Source organism: Oncorhynchus tshawytscha, linkage group LG09, assembly GCF_018296145.1.
Source record: "Oncorhynchus tshawytscha isolate Ot180627B linkage group LG09, Otsh_v2.0, whole genome shotgun sequence".
NCBI classification, from domain to species: domain Eukaryota; kingdom Metazoa; phylum Chordata; class Actinopteri; order Salmoniformes; family Salmonidae; genus Oncorhynchus; species Oncorhynchus tshawytscha.
In genome coordinates this window covers 45306235-45327496 of record NC_056437.1, presented here as the reverse complement: position 1 = coordinate 45327496, position 21262 = coordinate 45306235, and the positions used below count along the sequence as shown (strand labels likewise).

Genomic DNA, 21262 nt, shown 5'->3' with positions numbered 1-21262 from the left:
GTTTAATTTCCTTAAAGTGGCCAGTGACTCCTAATCTATGTCTACAGACAGCAGCCTCTGATGTACTAGTGATGGCTGTTTAGCAGTCTGATGGCCTTGAGATAGACTGAAAAACAGCTTCTCTCTGTCCCAGCTTTGATGCACCTGTACTGACCTCACCTTCTGGATGATAGCGAGGTGAACAGGCAGTGGCTCGGGTGGTTGATGTCCTTGATGATCTTTTTGGCCTTCGTCTCCAGGAGGGCGAGAAGTTTGCCCCCGGTAATGCGTTGGGCAGATCGCACCACCCTCTGGAGAGCTTTGCGGTTGTGGGAGGTGCAGTTGCCGTACCAGGGGATGATACAGCCCGACAGGATGCTCTCAATTGTGCATCTGTAAAGGTTTGTGAGGGTTTTAGGTGTAAAGCCACATTTCTTTAGCCTCCTGAGGCCTTTCGGCAAACTCCAAGCGGGTTGTCATGTGCCTTTTACTGAAGAGTGGCTTCTGTCTGGCTCTACCATAAAGGCCTGATCGGTGGAGTGCTGCGGAGATTGTTGTCCTTCTGGAAGTTTCTCCCATCTCCACAGAGGAACTCTGGAGCTCTGTCAGAGTGACCATTGGGTTCATGGTCACCTCCCTGACCAGGGCCCTTCTCCCGATTGCTCAGTTTGGGCAGGCAGCCATCTCTAGGAAGAGTCTTAGTGGTTCAAAACTTATTCCATTTCAGAATGATGGAGGCCACTACAGACAATTCCTTTGACCTCATGGCTTGGTTTTTGCTGTGACATGCACTGTCAACTGTGGGACCTTATATAGACAAGTGTGTGCCTTTCTAAATCATGTTCAATCAAATGATTTTACCACAGATGGACTCCAATCAAGTTGAAGAAACATCTCAAGGATGATCAATGGAAACAGGATGCACATGAGCTCAATTTTGAATCTCTAGGGAGTTTATCCTACCTACCGTGCTTCTACATCTGCATTGCTTGCTGTTTGGGGTATTAGGCTGGGTTTCTGTATTGCACTTTGTGACATCTGCTGATGTAAAAAGGGCTTTATAAATACATGTGATCATAGCAAAGGGTCTGAATACTTAAGTAAATAAGGTATCTGTTTATTTGTAATACATATTGAATAATGTAGAAAACCAGTTTTCGCTTGTCATTATGGGGTTTTGTTTGTAGATTGATGGGGAAAATGTTTGATTTAATCCATTTTAGAATAAGGCTGTAAAAAAGTAAAAGAGGTTTAATACTTTGCAAAATGCACTGTATACACTGGTTTGTATCCAAAGAACAGACGACTTCTCCTTTAGAAAGCACATATCCTGAACTGCTTCAGTCATTTCAACTCATCAGCTGTATAAATGGAGACATGCGTCAAATAATCTAAACCATGTGAGAGAGCAAGAGGGCGAGCGAGATTGAGGATAGAGGTAGGTGGGGGGGGTCTAAACTATGGAAAGCTCAGCAGTGTTGTAGTGATTTGCCTTCCATACCTTCCTGAGCTGCTGCTCCTTCTGCAGCCTGGCAGTCTTGGCAGGGTCCGACACTTGGTTCCTGTAGTTCTCACAGGCCGTGATCCTGGTTTGGCTCACATGCACTATGCCCTCCAGGTATGCCTTCCACAACGTGTACATGTTCCTGTGACAACAGACACACAATAGTCAGTGTGAATACTGGTAATATCCCTGATATTTTTTTATGTTCATGGTTGTGACAACACAATACAACAACTGTTGGTTCAACCAGTTAATCTTTTGCACAAGAACCTTTATTTAAAAGGCAATGACAATTCGGACATAAGAGGACCTGGACTAAATACAGCACAAAATATCAAAGAGTCGAGCAAAAAATGCCAAATAACAATATGTAGCTTTCAATAATACACACTGATACTGGTAGTACTATTACGGAAGAACACTTGAGAGAATGAGAGAGACATTTCTGATGCTTCTGATACAATAATGGTTCACTCTTTGGCTAGAGGTCTTACCCGTGGTCTGTTGGCTCCTCTGATAGGCTTTCCGGCCATTCCCTCTTCAGGTACTGATTGGCAAGCTTGTGTAGAGCCTGGGAGGGAGGAAGAGGATCGATGACCTTTAATCTCTGAACTCCAGACCCACTTACTGTGCCCCACTTACTGATCTTACAGTTGAAGTCGGAAGTTTACATACACCTTAACTGAGTTTAAATGTATTTGGCTTTCACAATTCCTGACATTTAATCCTAGTAAGAATTCCATGTCTTAGGTTAGTTAGGATCACCACTTTATTTTAAGAATGTGAAATGTCAGAATAATAGTAGAGAGAATGATTTATTATTTCAGCTTTTATTTCTTTGACCACATTCCCAGTGGGTCAGAAGTTTACATACACTCAATTAATATTTGGTAGTATTACCGTTCAATTGTTTAACTTGGGACAAACGTTTCGGGTAGCCTTCCACAATAAGTTAGGTGAATTTTGGCCCATTCCTCCTGACAGAGCTGGTGTAAATGAGTCAGGTATGCAGGCCTCCTTGCTCACACATGCTTTTTCAGTTCTGCCCACAAATTTTCTGTAGAATTGAGGTCAGGGCTTTGTGACGGCCACTCCAATACCTTGACTTTGTTGTCCTTAAGCCATTTTTCCACAACTTTGGAAGTATGCTTGGGGTCATTGTCCATTTGGAAGACCCATTTGCGACCAAGCTTTAACTTCCTGACTGATGTCTTGAGATGCTGCTTCAATATATCCACATCATTTTCCTCCCTCATGATGCCATCTATTTTGTGAAGTGGACCAGTCCCTCGTGCAGCAAAGCACCCCTACAACATGATGCTGCCACCCCCGTGCTTCACGGTTGGGATGGTGTTCTTTGGCGTGCAAGCATCCCCCTTTTCCTCCAAACATAAAGATGGTCATTATGGCCAAACAGTTCTATTTTTGTTTCATCAGACATTTCTCCAAAAACTATGATCTTTGTCCCCATGTGCAGTTGAAAACTGTAGTCTGACTTTTTTTATGGCAGTTTTGGAGCAGTGGCTTCTTCCTTGCAGGGTGGCATTTCAGGTTATGTCGATAAAGGACTCTTTTTACTGTGGATATAGATACTTTTGTACCTGTTTCCTCCAGTATTTTCACAAGGTCATTTGCTGTTGTTCAGGAATTGAGTTGCACATTTCGCACCAAAGTACGTTCATCTCTAGGAGACAGAACGCATCTCCTTCCTGAGCATTAGGACGGCTGCGTGGTTCCATGGTGTTTATACTTGCATACTATTGTGCGTACTATTGTTTGTACAGAAACGTGGTACCCTAAGGCATTTGGAAATTGCTGAAATCTGATGTCTTGGCTGATTTCATTTGATTTTCCAATGATGTCAAGTAAAGAGGCACTGAGTTTGAATGTAGGCCTTGAAATATATCCACAGGTACACCTCCAATTAACTCAAATGATGTCAATTAGCCTATCAGAAGATTCTAAAGCCATGACATTTTCTAGAATTTTCCAAGCTGTTTAAAAGGCACAGTCAACTTAGTGTATGTAAACTTCTGTCCCACTGGAATTGTGATACAGTGAATTATAAGTGAAATAATCTGTCTGAAACAATTGTTGGAAAAATGACTTGTGTCATGCACATAGTAGATGTCCTAACTGACTTGCCAAAACTATAGTTTGTTAACAATTAATTTGTGGAGTGGTTGAAAAACAAGTTTTAATGACTCCAACCTAAGTATGTAAACCTCCGACTTCAACTGTACTTACTGAAATGCTTGTTTTTCGCTTTCCATTACAAAAAGTTTTGCTACGGTATGCCCTAATGAACACGACACTAAACCGTAATCTGTATATAGACACCTACGAGCAATGGTCAAAGGAGTGCAGCACAATATAGGGAAGAGATTGCCATTTCAGAAGCAGCCATGGACTCATTCACCTGTACTATGTCGAGCTTTCTGATTTTCTGTTCTACCTGATAATTAATTATACACACACACCTCTTGTCCCAGTTTGAAATCAGTCCCTGATTAGAGATGAACAATGAAAAAATGCAGTGCAACTGGCTTTGAGGTCCAGAGTTGAGTTAAACCAGAGCAGCACACCCGGAAATACCGTGGGTCGGCAGTAAGGTTGAGCTTTGAGGAACTGAAATAGCGTTGCAGAGAAAACAAAGAACATACATCTTTACATGTATTTATTTCTGGACTTTAGCATGCGATAATGATGGGGGGGGCCGCTACAGTTGACAATATATTATATCGTTTTGACAATATCGCAATATTATTTTCACACTATTTGGCTGTACTGGCACCAAAACTCCAGTATTTTTCATTCATAGCTTGTTCTCCATCTTGTTAAATAGGGAGCCAATTTGTTTCTAGCACTTTTATTTCCATGACTGATCAAAACTCATTTTCTCATGGCTCTCTCTTGTCCCTCTGCAACAGACATATGGTCAGCAATGTTTGGAACATCAAATCGCAATAAAATCACAGTATCGAATCGCGAGAGAGAATAGATATCGTAGTGGTGTAACAGTGTTGCTTCAGTCTCTCTCCTCGCCACTACCTGGGCTCGAACCAGGGACCCTCTGCACACAACAATTGACACCCTCAAAGCATCGTTACCTATCGCTCCACAGAGTTTCACAGTTTCAGAGCAAGTGATGTCACCGATTGAAATGTTATTAGCGCGCAGCCCGCTAACTAGCTAGCCATTTCACACCGGTTACATCGGCACCTAAGTATCATGATAATATCGTATCGTAAGGTCTCTCAGAAATTCCCAGCCCTAGTATGCGAGGGAGCATTTGTTCGCAAAAACGTGCACACGCACGCAGGGCTATACAGAGCACATTCTCAGCTGAACAGAAAGACAGGTGATTGGGACTTAAAGTTCATGCAGGGCGGTCAGATCCATCTAGCCAACTCCTATGGTCATTGCCATAACAGAACTATTTGAGTTGGCTATACAGCACCAACAGATGGGACCAGGCTAAAGTCAATCCACAAGGGACACACTTTAGGCCCAGTCTCTAAACCCTTTGGTCTCTCTAGGTTCTGGTGTCAAAGCCCCAAACGGCAGAATCTACCACCACAAACCCAGCCATTGTGGGAGTCAGAGAGTGCAGCCAGCAGGGTGTGAGGGAAGAAGGGATGGCAGGATGGGGTAAGAACAAGGGACAGAGTGTCATTTCATCACTTACTGTGATTTGAATATCAAATCGGACCATGGCAGCATGCAGGTGTTAAGAGATGAAAAAGAGAGGGTTAGTGAAGAAGAGCCAGAAGGAGGAGGGGTAGGCTAGAGGAAAAGAAGAGTTTCAGAGTCCACTGTGACCCACTTTGATTTAACAGTCTAACTCTAGTCTCTAATTTGGCGCCAAAAAACAGAGGATGCCATTTAACCTGCACAGGGCCAATAAAGACATCTGCTGCTTGTACCAAGGTCCTGTTCATTACGGCAAACGTTTTGAAACATATTGCAATGGAATGAAATTAGTATTAGTACAAATGAATTAGTATTCTGTTTGTCTCTTTTCCTCCAGTTGATGCCAAAGGCACATAACTTAATAGATCAGAGACCAAAGTAGAAAGCCGAGTGAGAAGAATACTGTTGTATTATCACAACTGTCTGTTATTGAAACATATTGGGAAAGTCGTATTGATTGCATGTACCGTCAAAACTCATTGCTGAACAACTATACAGGGTGTGCTCTTGGTGTAAGGGAAAGGTGCCCTTAGACGCTGATTTTGAGTCAGTTTTTCATTCTCCCGACTAATGGTCAAAGGGACAATCTGCCGTTCAAACAATAAAGTGGTCACACCCCACCACTGATTTGGTAAACAGCTGATGGTGCCACTCAAATTCATGGGCAGAGTTATGGATGCAAGGACTGACTATCTGTGAGATCTAATTTATATGAGCCTTGTTATGAGCCTATAGTAAAAATAAATTTAAAAATGACAATGTTTTTACAATTACAATGTTTACAAACATTGGAGTAAACAAGCGCATGAGGCATTTCTAAGTTATATACCTCAACAAATCAATGGGTAGTGCCGAAGTCTGGTGTAGCGGACCAGAAAATGCCCCCTGGTGACGAGGGTTTGAGACCCATGTTGGCCACCTTCTGTCTATGCCCTCATCTCCCGCTGTACTGTGAAAAATATATATATAATCCTTCAAAATATGTTTTACAAAATAATCAAATGGGTATTAACAATGTAAAAACAATTATGTAGCAATCACAGAGTGCCACTTTAAGGTTAGGATTAGGTGAGAGGAAGCTGATCCTAGGGGAAACTTCTCACGACCAGAGATTTTTATATAACTAACCCAAGATATACCACAGCCTGTCAATTCCAATGGGAGCAAATTAATCATAGAGCAGGCAAGCAGATCCCAAGCACGTGCTAGCGGGATGCTATTGGCGCGTTCTAGCATGTTTTGGCATATTTCAGTTATGGAACGCCTACTCTGAAGTGTGCGTATGCAATAACTACATTCGCTCTTGTGCGCCTAAACAACAAAAAAATTTAAAACTTTGGCAAAGGGTAAAGTCTACAAAACTTAGTGCACTCGGTTCATAACAGATTTTAGTTTGGGGGAAAAACTGAATTGAGATTAAATGTTTTGGCAATGACAGAAATCCATCTCCTCCCACTGGGCTTCCTCTCATCATCATATTTGGTGGAAATGGAAGTGGAAATGCCAACCGGATTCCCCTGAGCAAGGCAGTTAACCCACTTTTCCCCATGCGCCGAAGACGTGGATGAAGGCAGCCCCCCTCCCCCGCACCATTGATTGAGGGGTTGGGTTAAATTCGGAAGACACATATCAATTGAACACATTCAGTTGTACAACTGACTAGGTATCCCCCTTTCCCTTTAGATGTATACATCCGGTTAAACATCTGCCTCATTGCTCGATCTGTGCCAGTGTGTGTGCTCTTTAGGGAAATCAAAATGGCTATAATCTATAATTACTATAATTACCTATTACGAAAAAAAGAAGCCACAAACGCGTTCTAGGTAGACAGGGGGTGTTTGTCAGCTGCCATACCCCATTTGCGTCAAAGTACGATAAGTTGTGCATTCTTTTATTGGTCTTTGGGCACCAATGTTGTACTGGACTGTCAGTTGACTAACTGTAGCAGTTTGTTGCTCTGCACAATTCACATCAGCCTCCTTTGTCCTCTTTCATCAATTAACCGTTTTTGACCACTGGCCTGCTGTTGGCTGGATGTCCTTTGGGTGGTGGACCATTCTTGATACACACGGGAAACTGTTGAGGGTAATAAACCCAGCAGCGTTGCAGTTCTTGACGCTAGTCTTGGGCGGTATACCGGGGTATAAGGGAAATAGCCACGAGATGGTTTTTCAATTACCGCCAAAACAATTTATTTTAAAAGTTTTTGAATACTTGTAATTACTTAAGTAAATACCTGCAGTCAACTTGTGCAATACATTACGATATAAAAGATTGCGTTCATTTCATTTCCCACGATGAAGCTTACTGGTAGCCGCCATTTGTGTGGTGTTTGCTCACTCACTGTTGTGCAGCATGCTCCAGGTGATCTAATTACTTATAACTATTATGTTAACGGTCTAAAATGTACTAAATGTTCTGCAGTTCTGCTTTTTGTTTGCTAATGTAGTAGCTAGTTAGCTATCTAGCTAAGTGGTTAGCTGCTTCCAAAACCAAGCGTCACTTGTTAGCCTAATAGCAGAGAATCCCCTCCTGGATCAAGAGCCTTGCTGTCTAATATTTGTTTTTGTGCGTTGTGAGTAGCATTTTTGAGTTACATGTAAAACTTTGTGCTGGGATGTCTGTCCTGCAAATTGTTTTGGTCAAAGACTGTAGAATTCTCGCAATGCGTTCATTAGCATTTTGTTAACATTCTCTATGGGATATTACATGTACTTGTACTCAAACCGATGCGCCTGGCACTTACTACCATACCCTGTTCAAAGGCACTAAAATATTTTGTCTTGCCCATTGGCACACGTTCTCAATCCATGTCTCAATTGCATCAAAGCTTAAACATCCTTCTTTAACCTGTCTCCCCCCCTTCATCTACACTATATGTAATTAGTGACATCAATAAGGGATCATAGCTTTCACCTGGATTCACCTGGTCAGTCTGTCATGGAAAGAGCAGGTGCTCCTAATGTTTTGTACACTCAGTGTATATTACTGAGTGGGGGACATGTCAAATCAAAATCACACTTTATTAGTCACATTCTTCATAAACAAAGGTGTGGACGACTTACTGGCCCTTGCAGAAAGAAAAGAGAAATAATAGGAAAGTAAAAGACGTAATATTAAAAGTAATAGATACAATGAGTAATGACTTTGCTATACTTAAAACATTTTTATTTAGGTAGATATGTACATATAACTAGGAATAAAGTGACAGAATAGGAAACAGTAGTAGCACCGTATGTGATGAGTAAAAAAAAGTTATTGCAAAAAAGGGTCAATCCAGATAGTTAACCAGTCAAGTCTATGACATGAGTGGCTGGAGTCTGACCATTTAGAGGGCCTTGCTCAGACACCGGCCCGAGCTGGCAAGGTACAAATCTGTCGTTCTGCCCCTGAACAGGCAGTTAACCCACTGTTCCTAGGCCGTCATTGAAAATAAGAATTTGTTCTTAACTGACTTGCCTAGTTAAATAAAGGTAAAAAAAAAAAAAATTAAAAGAGATCCTGGAGATGCTCTCATTGGTGCAGTTATAGAACTATTTGAGGATCTGGCAATGCCAAATATTTTCAGCCTCCTGAGGGGGAAGAGGTGTTGTTGTGCCCTCCTCACGACTATGTTGGTGTGTTTGAACCATGATAGAACCTTAGTGATGTGGACACCGAGGAACTTGAAGCTCTTGACCTGATCTACTACAGCTCCGTCATTGTGAAGGGGGGCGTGCTCGGTCCTCAGTTTCCTGTAGTCCACGATGAGCTCCTTTGTCTTGCTGACTTTGAGGGAAAGGTTGTTGTCCTGGCACCACACTGCCAGGTCTCTGACCTCCTCCCTTTAGGCGGTCTCATCATCAGGCCTACCACCATTGCGTCATCGGCAAACATAATGATGGTGTTGGAGTCGTGCAAATCCACGCAGTCGTGGGTGAACAGGGAGTGCAGAAGGGGACTAAGCATGGCACCCCTGAGGGGTCCCCATGCTGAGGGTCAGCGTGGTGGATGTGTTGTTGTCTCCACTCACCACCTTGGGGCATCCCGACAAGAAGTCCAACATCCAGTTGCTGAGGGAGATGTTCAGTACCAGGGTCCTTAGCTTAGCGATGAGCTTGGGGGGCACTATTGTGTAAGCTTGGGGAGCACGGAGCTGTAATTAATGAACAGCATTCTCACGTAGATGTTCCTTTTGTCCAAGCTGGAAAAGGCAGTGTTGAATGCAATAGAGATAGCATCATCTGTGGATCTGTTGGGGCAGTATGCAAATTGGACTGGGTCCAGGGTGTCTGGGATGATGGTGTTGATGTGAGCCATGACCAGCCTTTCAAAGCATTTCATGGCTACAGATGTGAGTGCTACGGGGCGACAGACATTTCGACAGGCTATCTTGGCCTTCTTGGGCACAAGGACTATGGTGGTTTTCATGAAACATGTAGGTATTAGACTGTTGGGAGTGTGTGTGTCTGTGGCTGCACTTCACAAAGCGGTTTCATAACTAACGCTACATGCCCAGTTTCTCTGAACTCACTGTTTGCGACCTGAAGCAGGGTCATATTCACTAAGCAACAAAGGGAAGAAAATAGACAAACAGGGATGGACTACCTGGGATCTATTCATTAGCGCACATCGTTGCGAAACATTTTGCAATGAAAAATTAGTTTAGAAAACTAAGTAGGTCCCTCCCAGTTCTGTTCGCTATCATTTGGTTCCTAGTAAGTACACACACACACACATTGACAGGATATCAAAAGCAGGGCTGCGTGATGACCTTCAACCTCTACTGGGATGCCAGCACATTGCTGTGATGTCCTGAGTGTCTTGGTAAGAGAGAGAGAGACATATACAGAGAGACAGAGCGAAGACAGCTAATGTCTGCAAGAGTAGCCTTGTAGTATATATTCTTTCAATAGGTTGTTGGTATAGTCTGGCTAAATCAATTCTAGTTAAGTGCTGCCCTTCTACATTTAGTAGTCTGTTTAATCATTGATTTGAACAACTGAATGCTAAGTACTTGTGCCTGCGAAGTGTTGGGAACATTGACTGGTTTCAGATCAATTTGTGATAGCTTTCTGATAATTGGCAGATGAGTGTTAGAGGGGGTATTTTTAATCTCCTCTGCTAGGCAATCATCAAATAGTTATAGTACTTCAGTTGCCCCTATTTTTTCAGCGGTGGCGTTGTCATGCGGCGGCGTTGTCACCCAAAACAAAGACGTTCTGCAGAGTTCTTCGAGGAAGGAAAGAGCCAAAGGCTTCACGGCACTCTCTCACTTCAGTATCTTATGTAGTTATTTTCAGATTCTCATTTCTCTCTTTTGGAACTTTGTCAAGTATGTGTGTAATTTCTATCCCTGTTCACTCCTCTCAGTATGTTTTACAGATGCTCCCCACCCAGTGGATGCAACCCTTCTAATCTAGTGTACCCTGTGAGCACAACCCATAATTTCCAGACGATGGCTCACCATTCATCGTACTGGGCAATGTCAACCTCCTGGCGCAGACTCATTTCTTTCCACCTCTATTTCCTCTCCTTGCCTTTTTGAACTCACCCTGACCTCCCAGTCGCCTCCCACTCATAATGCAGGGAATATTCTTGACCTCATCTTTACTAGGGGCTGTTCGATGACTGATCTCACGGCAACCCCCATCCAGGTCTCTGATCCCTACTTTTTTTTTTCTCTCCCCCTCTCCTCCAACCTTACCCACTCAGCCCCTACCCAGATGGTCATGGCATCGCAAACTTCGCTCTGTCTCTCCTCCTACCACCCCTCTTCTATCCCATAATCTCTTCCTTCCGCTAAATCGTTCTCCCACCTGCCTCCCGTCTCTGCCTCCTCGACCCTCCCTTTCCGCCTCTGACTCCCACTGTCAACTTTCCTCCTAGGCGGCTCAACCCTCCCCTCCTGCTCTGTGGCTGAGTGACTCACTGAGTCGTCACAGAACAGGGCAGCAGGCAGCTGAATGACAATTTGGGGAAAACGAAACTCCACAAGGACCTAGCATCCCTCCTCTCTACCTTCTCTTCTGTATCCACTTCTAAAAGTGCTTCCTATCACTCTAAATTCCAAGCCTCTGCCTCCAATCCCCATAAACTCTTTTCCACCTTCTCCCTCATTAATTCTCCACCACTTCCCCCCTCTGCAGACGGCTTTGTCAACCACTTTGAAAAAAAGGTTGACAACATCCACTCCTCATTCACTCAGTCTACTGAGTCCAATGGTCCTACTCTCCCAGAACTACCATACACCTTGACCTCTTTCTCCCCTCTCTCTCCAGATGAAATACTACAACTAGTGATGTCCAGCCACCCGACAACCTGCCCACTGGACCTCATCCCTCTTCCATACTATATCTGGAGATCTACTCCCATTTCTCACCAACTCATCCCTGACTACTGGCTGCGTTCCCTCTGACTTCAAGATTGCCAGTCGCTCCCCATCACAAGAAACCAACACTCGACCCATCTCATGTAAAAAACTACAGACCAGTTTCCCTTCCTTCTTTACTTTCCTTGAATGTGCCGTCTCTCTTGTTATCTCTCATTATCCCACTCAGAACGATCTTCTAGATCATAACCAGTCAGGCTTCAATACGGGTCACTCAATGGAGAATGCTCAGCCAAAGTAGACCCTCTGTTCTCATCGTCCTGGATCTATCCACTGCCATCGACAGTGTGAACCATCAGATCCACCCCTCTACCCTCTCAGGGCTGGGCGTCTCAGGCTCTGCACACTCCTGGATTGCATCCTGACTGGCAAGACGCTCCTACCAGGTGGAGCGGAGAGAATCTGTGTCTGTACCACATGCCCCTACTACTGGTCTCCCCCAAGGCTCGGTTCTAGGCCCTCTTTTCTCTATACACCATGTCACTCGGCTCCGTCATATCCGCTTATGGTCTCTCCTATCATTGCTATGCGGATGACACTTAACTACTTTTCTCATTCCCCCCTTCTGACACCTAGGTGGTGACCCGCATCTCTGCGTGCCTAGCAGATATCTCTGCTTGGATCTCAAGCTCAACCTCGGCAAGATGGAGCTGCTCTTCCTGCCCGCTCCTCTTCCGGCCTGCCCGCTCCATGACCTCTCCATCATGGTCAACAATTCCACTGGGTCCCTCTCCCAGAGTGCAAAGAACCTTGGCGTGATCCTGGACAACACACTGTCGTTCTGTTAAAACATAAAAGCAGTGATTCACTCCTGCAGATTGACGTTCTACAATATCAGTAGAGTACAACGTTTCCTCACACATAAAGCTGCGCAGGTTCTATTCCAGGCACTTGTTATATGGGCTCCCCGCTTGTGCCATCAAACCCCTGCTACTTATTCAGAATGCCGCAGCCTGCCTAGTGTTCAACCTTCCCAAGTACTCCCATGCTCCTCCGTATACTCTACTGGCTCCAGCTGAAGCTCGCATTGACTACAAGACCATGGTGCTTGCCTAAAAAACAGCAAGGGGAACTGCTCCTCCCTACCTTCAGGCTATTCTCAAACCCTACATCCAAACCTGAGTACTCCGTTCTGCCACCTCTGGTCTCTTTGTCGCCCCACCCTTATGGGAGGTCAGCTCTCGCTCAGCCCTGTCAAAGCTCTTCTGTCCTGGCACCCCAATAATGGAACCAGCTTACTCCTGATGCTAGGACAGCAGAGTCCCTGCCCATCTTCCCGAAAACATCTGAAATCCTACCTCTTCAAAGAGTATCTTAAATAATACATCTCTTAATGTGTGTGCATCTATAGCAGCTCACAGGATTGGTTTTAGGGCAGATAGAGACAGGCGGCACAACACAGCTACTAGCACAACAACGCTATTCATGAATAGATAATGTGGTGATGGGAATTGTTCAGTGTCCTTCAGCAGGCTCACAGTGTGTGCACGAAATACTTGGTTTTCTTGTGTGGCACCCTGAATCTTTAGCCGACTAGATAGTGTTGGTTGGAGAGTGGGTGTGAGAAAGTGTCTTGGAGGTGACTCTTGATATATAGAAGCCTGTAGTACATATGAATGGCATGTGAGAAAGAATATGAATGAAATCCTCGAAATACACCCCCCCCCACAAAAGTGGCTGGGTAGTTCCTGGTTGGGGTTACTCCCAAGCCAGAACCCTCTTTTAAATCACAGTAATGGTTCACATTCAACACGGGGATGCAACGCCAGAATAGACCAAAGCAGGAGCATAGGGGGGTTTTGAAACAGTACATTTATATTTACAGGAAGCTGTGGCCAAAACAACTCCACAACGAGGAAGTGGGCCACACACGAAAACGCCACAACTGAGACAGAAGACTTTAGAGCTGACACACATCGCATCGAATGAGGATCTTGTGGTCGTCTGATTTAGGGCCACCCACTGTACCGTATGACTACCAACATTTTCACGAGATTCTACATGTGAAGTAGGTGCGTACTCAGTTTGCAAATTACATTCAGGAGGTGCTAAGTACGCTCGGCCAGCAAATGTGTCTGAGCCCTTAGAGTGGTCCTCTCAGATAGAGGAGTAATCCATCAGACCACAACTGAGCCCTGATCCTCCCAACGACGCCAACCGTAACTTTACCCAAACCTCGTATGGTGGCGCAGTTGGTGTCTTTGTGTGTCATTATTGGAAGATTCTTTTTTTGGCGACACAAATAAGACCTCAGCAATGCCACAATATAATGTCATCCATATGCAGAATGGAACACGCCTCCAGAGTGATAGAGAGAGCGAACTAAGGATGGATAGAGAGAGCAAACTAAGGATGGAGAGAGAGAGAGAGAAGACTCACCTGGGCATAGTCCCTCTCTACAGCGGCTTTCTTCTGACTGAATGTCCTACAAGGAACGAAGGTAGAACAGAATTATATACACCATATAATAATTAACTGGGAAGAGAGACTGAATGGACACTACAAGACTATATGAGTTAAGCAATGCATGGTACATTTAGATTCAAAAGCCAATGACATGCTAGGCATCATAACTACATGACCAAGAGTACGGGGACACCTACTCGCCGAACATCTCATTTCAAAATCATCGGCATTAATATGGAGTTCGTTCCCCCTTTGCTGCTATAACAGCCTCTACTCTTCTGGGAAGGCATTCCACTAGATGTGGGAACATTGCTGTGTGGACTTCCATTCAGCCACAAGAGCATTAGTGAGGTTGAGCACTGATGTTGGGCGATTAGATCTGGCTCTCAGTCGGCGTTCCAATTAATCCCAAAGGTGTTTGATGGCGTAGAGGTCAGGGCTCTGTGCAGGCCAGTCAAGTTCTTCCACACTGATCTTGACAAACCATTTCTGTACGGACCTCGCTTTGTGCACAGGGGCAGTGTCATGCTGAAACAGGAATGGGCCTTCCCCAAACTGTTGGCACAAAGTGGGCTTCCGAGTGGCGCAGTTGTCCAAGGCACTGCATCTCAGTGCTAGAGGTGTCACTACAGACACCCTTGTTCGAATCCAGGCTGTATCCGGCCATGATTGGGAGTCCCATAGGGCGGCGCACAATTGGCCCAGCGTCGTCCGGGTTTGGCCGGGGTAGGCTGTCATTGTAAATAAGAATTTGTTCTTAACGGACTTGCCTAGATAAATAAAAAATAAAGCACAGAATTGTCTAGAATGTTATTGGCTGCACTAGCGCTACTGGAACTAAGTGGCCTAATCATGAAAAACAACCATCCACCAAACATTACAGTTGGCACTATGCATTGGGGCAGGTAGCGTACTCCTGGCATCTGCTAAACCCAGATTCGTCTGTTGGACTGCCAGATGGTGAAGCTGCCAGAAAATGCGTTTCCACTGCTTCAGAGTCCAATGGAGTCCAATGGCGGTAAGCTTTACACCACTCCATTACACATGGTGATCTTAGGCTTGTGTGTGACTGCTTGGCCATGGAAACCCATTTCATGAAGCTCCTGTCGAACAGTTCTTATGCTGATGTTGCTTCAAGAGGCAGTTTGATATTAGGTAATAAGTGTTGCAACCGAGGACAGATGATTTTTACACACTTCAGCCCTTGGTGGTCCCGTTCTGTGAGCTTGAGTGGCCTACCACTTTGCGGCTGAGCCGTTGTTGCTCCTAGGCGTTTCCACTTCACAATAACAGCACTTACAGTTGACAGGGGCATCTCTATCAGGTCAGAAATGTTATGAACTGACTTGTTGGAAATGTGGCATCCTATGACGGTGCCAAGTCGAAAGTCACTGAGCTCTTCAGCATGGCCAAGGAGATTGCATGGCTGTATGCTCAATTTTATACACCTGTCAGCAATGGGTGGCTGAAATAGCCAAATCCACTAATTTGAAGGGGTGTCCACATACTTTTGTATATATAGTGTATCAATCCGATATCTAATGAATGTGATGGCTTGTTAAATAAGTGATAAATTGTGACAAATCATTTGATTGATCAAAATAGTAGAGTGGTGCATATAACTATGCAGTGTAGACGTGCTGTAATATTTTTACTATTTATTTTTCACTGCTTTATTTCACTGCTTATCGAGGTCATATTCATTAGGGCATGCAACGAAAAACACTTACAACAGAAAAAGATTAAAATGCATTATTGGTTAAAATAGTCCCTTCCTGTTTCAGTCTGTTTTCTTCCATTTGATGTCTAATGAATAATCCCCAGGTTCCCAGTTGTGTTATTGCTTGGAGTCTTTACAGTTCCAGGAGTGAGCAGAGTATGGCACAGCTTGTTCTCTCTCACATGTACAGTTGGAGAACCACAGCGTCTACTGAGCTATGTCCTTCCCTCCATTCTCACAACAAAAATAATCTGAATTCTTTCAGTAACTGTACTTATTTTTCCTCCCGTTCCAGGGCCACTAGTCCCTCCTTTCTCCCGGTCTCTCTCCCTATTCCAGGCTCTGTTCTATTCAACTGAATCCAGGACTTCCTGACAGGCAAACCCCAGGTGGTGAGGATAGACAACAACACCTCTGCCACACTGACCTACAACACAGGGGCCCCCCAGGGGTGCGTGCTCAGCCCCCTCTTGTACACCCACGACTGTGTGGCCATGCACGACTCCAACACCATCATTAAGTTTGCCAACAACATGATATCCCCGATGGCAACAGGAGCCTAGAGGAAGGTGGTTAGAGCCCTGGTAGAGTGGTGCCAGGAAAAGCCTCTCCCTCAATGTCAGCAAAACCAAGGAGCTGATCATGAACTTCAGGAAACAGCGGATGCAGTGGACGGGGCTGCAGTGGAGAGGGTCAAAAGCATCAAGTTCCTCAACGTACACACCAGAGGACCTAAAATGGTCCAATCACACCACCACCGTTACAGCGTCTCTTCAACCTCAGGTTACTGAAGAAATGTTGCATGGGCCCTCGGGTCCTCAAGAAGTTCTATAACTGCACAACTGAGAGCATCTTGACCGGCTGGAACACCGCCTGGTACAGCAACTGCACTTCCCTCATCTGGAAGGCTCTACAAAAGGTGGTGCATCACTGGGGGCTTCCTGCGTGTTCCCTACCCTACAGCCTCCTTGATTAGAGGACGAGAGCCTCTGAGTTCTAGGGCCACAGTCAGACACCCTTGCTCGTGAGTCTTCTTTTCTAGCACACGTTCACTGGGCATTTTATAGTAAATTACAGAGTGTGTTAATATTTGTCTGAGTGCTCCAGTATACAGCAAAGCCAAACTGACAAGACAGATCCTTTCCCTCTGCATGGGTCGTGTTCATTAGAGAACATTGATTTAAAAATCTGTGCAATGGAAAACAAAAATTAATTTCTTATTGGAGTCCAGGCAATCCCTCCCTGTTTCAGTATGTTTGGTACCTAATGAACACATCCCTGCCTCTTTATACTATATCACTGCCTGTCCCTATCATTCTCCCTGTGACATGTTTTTTACTTTATTCTGGTAACTTAATCGAAATCAAATCACCATTTGCAGGATTCCTGATTATTCCATCCTGATCCCAGGAATCTTTGGGAATGATGCCACTCTTATTTTAACACTGAAAGTTATTTTTATCCAACTTCGATTTTCCTCCAAGAGTGACTGGCTGAACATTTCGGGCCTATTCGATCTCTAGGTATTTTTCTTCTCTCTTTGTTATCCTCTCTTTCCCCCCCCAACAAACTACTTATGGCAGCCAGAACATCTGGAGTGGAGGCCCTCCTTGCTTTTCACTTCCAGCTGTTTAGTGTGGGCGGTGCCACCTCACCCAAGCCAAAGAAAAGAAAGCGAAACCCAAGACTACCGCTACATTCCAAATAAACCCTTAGCCTCCCTGCCAGGGTACTTCATATGATAGACATGTACAAAGATCAGATTGGTATTACCAATATGGTTATAGTGGCTAAACCCCCCCCCCCCATGTAGAATTGTCATTGATTATATCTCTCCAAGCCTTTCACAACTACGCAAGTGCCTAGGTAGTAGGGGTTGATTTTGAACTGGGGATAGAGACGCAGCCTCAATTGCCATCCACCGGCTCCCTCCACCACCAACTTCCACCCTCCCCTTACTTCAGGTCCTCTAGTAGGTCACACTCCGTCTGGTGTTTGATGTGTAGTCTGCTCATCTGCTCAGCATGAGTATGCTTTAGCTCCTGGGTAACCTTGACCTGAGGGAGAAAAGAAATGTCAGAAGAAATGGACTAGACAACCAAATCCATCTTTTGTATACGGAGAAGAAAGCCGTAAACTCCTAAAAAGTGCACTGAATGTCATAAAAGCACAAATACATTATTTTTAACAGTCTCTGTATATCTGCATGTTTCCGGTTGACACATTAACAGGGGCAAGTCGTTGAATCGATCAGGGTCATGTTCATTAGGGCACACTGTAGCAAAAACAATTGCAACAGAAAACTTAGCACAACATTTTTTTAAATGAAGCCGCTTGCGAGAATGCCAAGAGCGTGCAAAGTTGTCATCAAGGCAAAGGGTGCCTGCTTTGAAGAATCTCAATATAAAATATATTTTGATTTGTTTAACAATTGGTTACTACATGATTCCATGTGTTATTTCTCGAGGTGGACCAATTAAAAATGGGCATGGCTGATTAATTAGGGCTGATTTCAAGTTTTCATAACAAATCGGTAATCGGAATTTTTGGACGCCGATTATGGCCGATCACATTGCATTCCACGAGGAAATTGCGTGGCAGGCTGACCACCTGTTACGTGAGTGCAGCAAGGAGCCAAGGTAAGTTGCTAGCTAGCATTAAACTTATCTTATAAAAAACAACCTTCACATAATCACTAGCTAAGCTAGTAATGTCATCAACTATGTGTAGTTAACTAGCTTGTCCTGCGTTGCATATAATCAATGCGGTGCCTGTTAATTTATCATCGAATCGCAGCCTACTTTGTCAAACGGGTGATGATTTAACAAGCACATTTGCAAAAAAAGCACTGTAGTTGCACCAATGTACGTAACCATAAACATCAATGCCTTACTTAAAATCAATATACAAGTATATATTTTTAAACCTGCATATTAAGAAATTCATGTTAGCAGGCAATATCAACTAGGGAAATTGTGTCACTTGTCTTGCGTTCAGTGCAAACAAACAGAGTCAGGGTGTATGCATCAGTTTGGGCCGCCTGGCTCGTTGCAAACTAATTTCCCAGAATTTGACATAATTATGACATAACATTGAAGGTTGTGCAATGTAACCGCAATATTTAAACTTATGGATGCCACCCGTTTGATAAAATACGGAACGGTTCCATATTTCACTGAAAGAGTAAACGTTTAGTTTTTTAAATTATAGTTTCCGGATTTGACCATATTAATGTCCAAAGTCTCATATTTCTGTGTTTACTATATACTATATTATAATTAAGTCTATGATTTGAAATATCAGTCTGACTGAGCGGTGGTAGGCAGCAGCAGGCTCGTAAGCATTCATTCAAACTGTACTGCGTTTGCCAGCCGCTCTTAGCAATGCTTGATCACAGCGCTGTTTATGACTTCAAGCCCATCAACTCCTGAGATTAGGCTGGCAATACTAAAGTGCCTATTAGAACATCCAATAGTCAAAGGTATATGAAATACAAAATGGTATAGAGAGAAATAGTCGACGCATCATAATTCCTATAATAACTGCAACCAAAATTTCTTTACAGGGAATATTGAACCACCAGCTTTCATATGTTCTGAGCAAGGAACTTAAATGTTAGCTTTTGTACATGGTACATATTGCACTTTTACTTTCTTCTCCAACACTTTTTGCATTTTTGCATTATTTAAACCAAATTGAACATGTTTCATTATTTACTTGAGACTAAATAGATTGTATGTATTATGTTAAGTTATAAAAGTGTTAATTGTTCATTCAGTATTGTTGTAATTGTCATTATTTCAAATATATATAAAAAACCCGGTTGATTAATCTGTATCATCTTTTTTTGGTCCTCCAATAAATCGGTCGACCTCTAGTTATTTCAAAGTTTTGATGTCTTCACTATTATTCTACAATGTAGAAAAAAGTAAAGCTAAAGAAAAACACTTGAATGAGAAGGTTTCCAAACTTTTGTCAGGTACTGTATTTGTGTGTGTACACACACACATTCAGTTTGGGGTCACTTAGAAATGTCCTTGTTTTTTAAAGAAAAGCTCATTTTTTGTCCATTAAAATAACATCAAATTGATCATAAATACAGTGTAGACATTGTTAATGTTGTAAATGATTATTGTAGCTGGAAACGGCTGATTTTTCAATGGAATACCTACATAGGCATTCAGAGGCCCATTATCAGCAACCATCACTCCTGTGTTCCAATGGCATGTTGTGTTAGTTAATCCAAGTTTCATTTTAAGAAGCTAATTGATCATTAGAAAACCCTTTGGCAATTATGTTAGCATAGCTGAAAACTGTTGTTCTGATTAAAGAAGCAATAAAACTGGCCTTTAGACTAGTTGAGTATCTGGCACATCAGCATTTTTGGGTTCGATTACAGGCTCAAAATGGTCAGAAACAAAGACCTTTCTTCTGAAACTCGTCAGTCTATTCTTGTTCTGAGAAATGAAGGCTATTCCATGCGAGAAATGATCTAGAAACTGAAGATCTCGTAAAAGTACCACTCCCTTCACAGAACAGTGCAAACTGGCTCTAACCAGAATAGAAAAAGGAGTGGGAGGCCCTGGTGAACAACGGAGCAAGAGGACAAGAACATTAGAGTGTCTAGTTTGAGAAACAGACGCCTCACAAGTCCTCAACTGGCAGCTACATTAAATAGTACCCGCAAAACACCAGTCTCAACATCAACAGTGAAGAGGTGACTCCGGGATGCTGACTGTTCTTTCGGCTACCGCATGGCAAACAGTACCGGAGCTCCCAGTCTAGGTCCAAAAGGCTCCTTAACAGCTTCTACCCTCAAGCCATAAGACTGCTGAACAGTTAATCAAATGGCTACCCAGACTATTTGCATAGTCACGTTACCCCTACCTACATGTACATACCACCTCAACTAACCTGTACCCCACATTGACTTGGTACCAGTACCCCTGTATATAGCCCCATTATTGTGTTACTATTTTTTCAACTATTTTAATGTGTAAATATTTTATCAACTCTTAAATGCATTATTGGTTAAGGGCTCGTAAGTTTTTCACAGTATCTGTTGTAATCGGTGACAAAATTTGATTTGGCAGATGCCAGGAGAACGCTACCTGCCCCAATGCATAGTGCCAACAGTATAGTTTGGTGGAGGAGGAATAATGGTCTGGGGCTGTTTTTCATGGTTCGGGCTAGGCCCCTTAGATCCAGTTTAGGGAAATCTTAACGCTACAGCATACAATCACATTCTAGACCAGTAGTCGCCAACCGGTCGATCACTATCGACTGGTCGATCTTCAAGGCATCTGTAGAAATTATTCAACACTATTACAAAATGTGCTTCTGAGTAGCCAAGTAGCCAAGTAATAAAATACGAAATACCAGTGCTCAACCTCACTAATGCTCGTGGCTGAATGGAAGCAGGTCCCCACAGCAATGTTCCAACATCTAGTGGAAAGCCTTCCCAGAAGAGTAGAGGCTGTTATAGCAGCAAAGGGGGAACCAACTCCATATTAATGCCCATAATCTTGAAATGAGATGCTCGACGAGCAGGTGTCCATATACTTGTGGTCATGTGGTGTATATTAAATTC

At 43.6% G+C, this 21262-nt stretch overlaps 1 protein-coding gene across 1 annotated transcript in view; it reads right to left on the bottom strand.

Moving 5' to 3' along the window:
• LOC112258024 (F-BAR and double SH3 domains protein 2-like) overlaps positions 1-21262 on the bottom strand; it is a 47699-nt gene that overhangs the window by 24396 nt on the left and 2041 nt on the right. The window contains exons 2-5 of the mRNA XM_024432076.2: positions 17632-17729; positions 13926-13971; positions 1978-2054; positions 1481-1625 (exon numbers count right to left, since the gene is read on the bottom strand). Coding sequence (XP_024287844.1) covers positions 1481-1625; positions 1978-2054; positions 13926-13971; positions 17632-17729 — 366 coding nt within the window. The remainder of the gene's footprint in view (positions 1-1480; positions 1626-1977; positions 2055-13925; positions 13972-17631; positions 17730-21262) is intronic.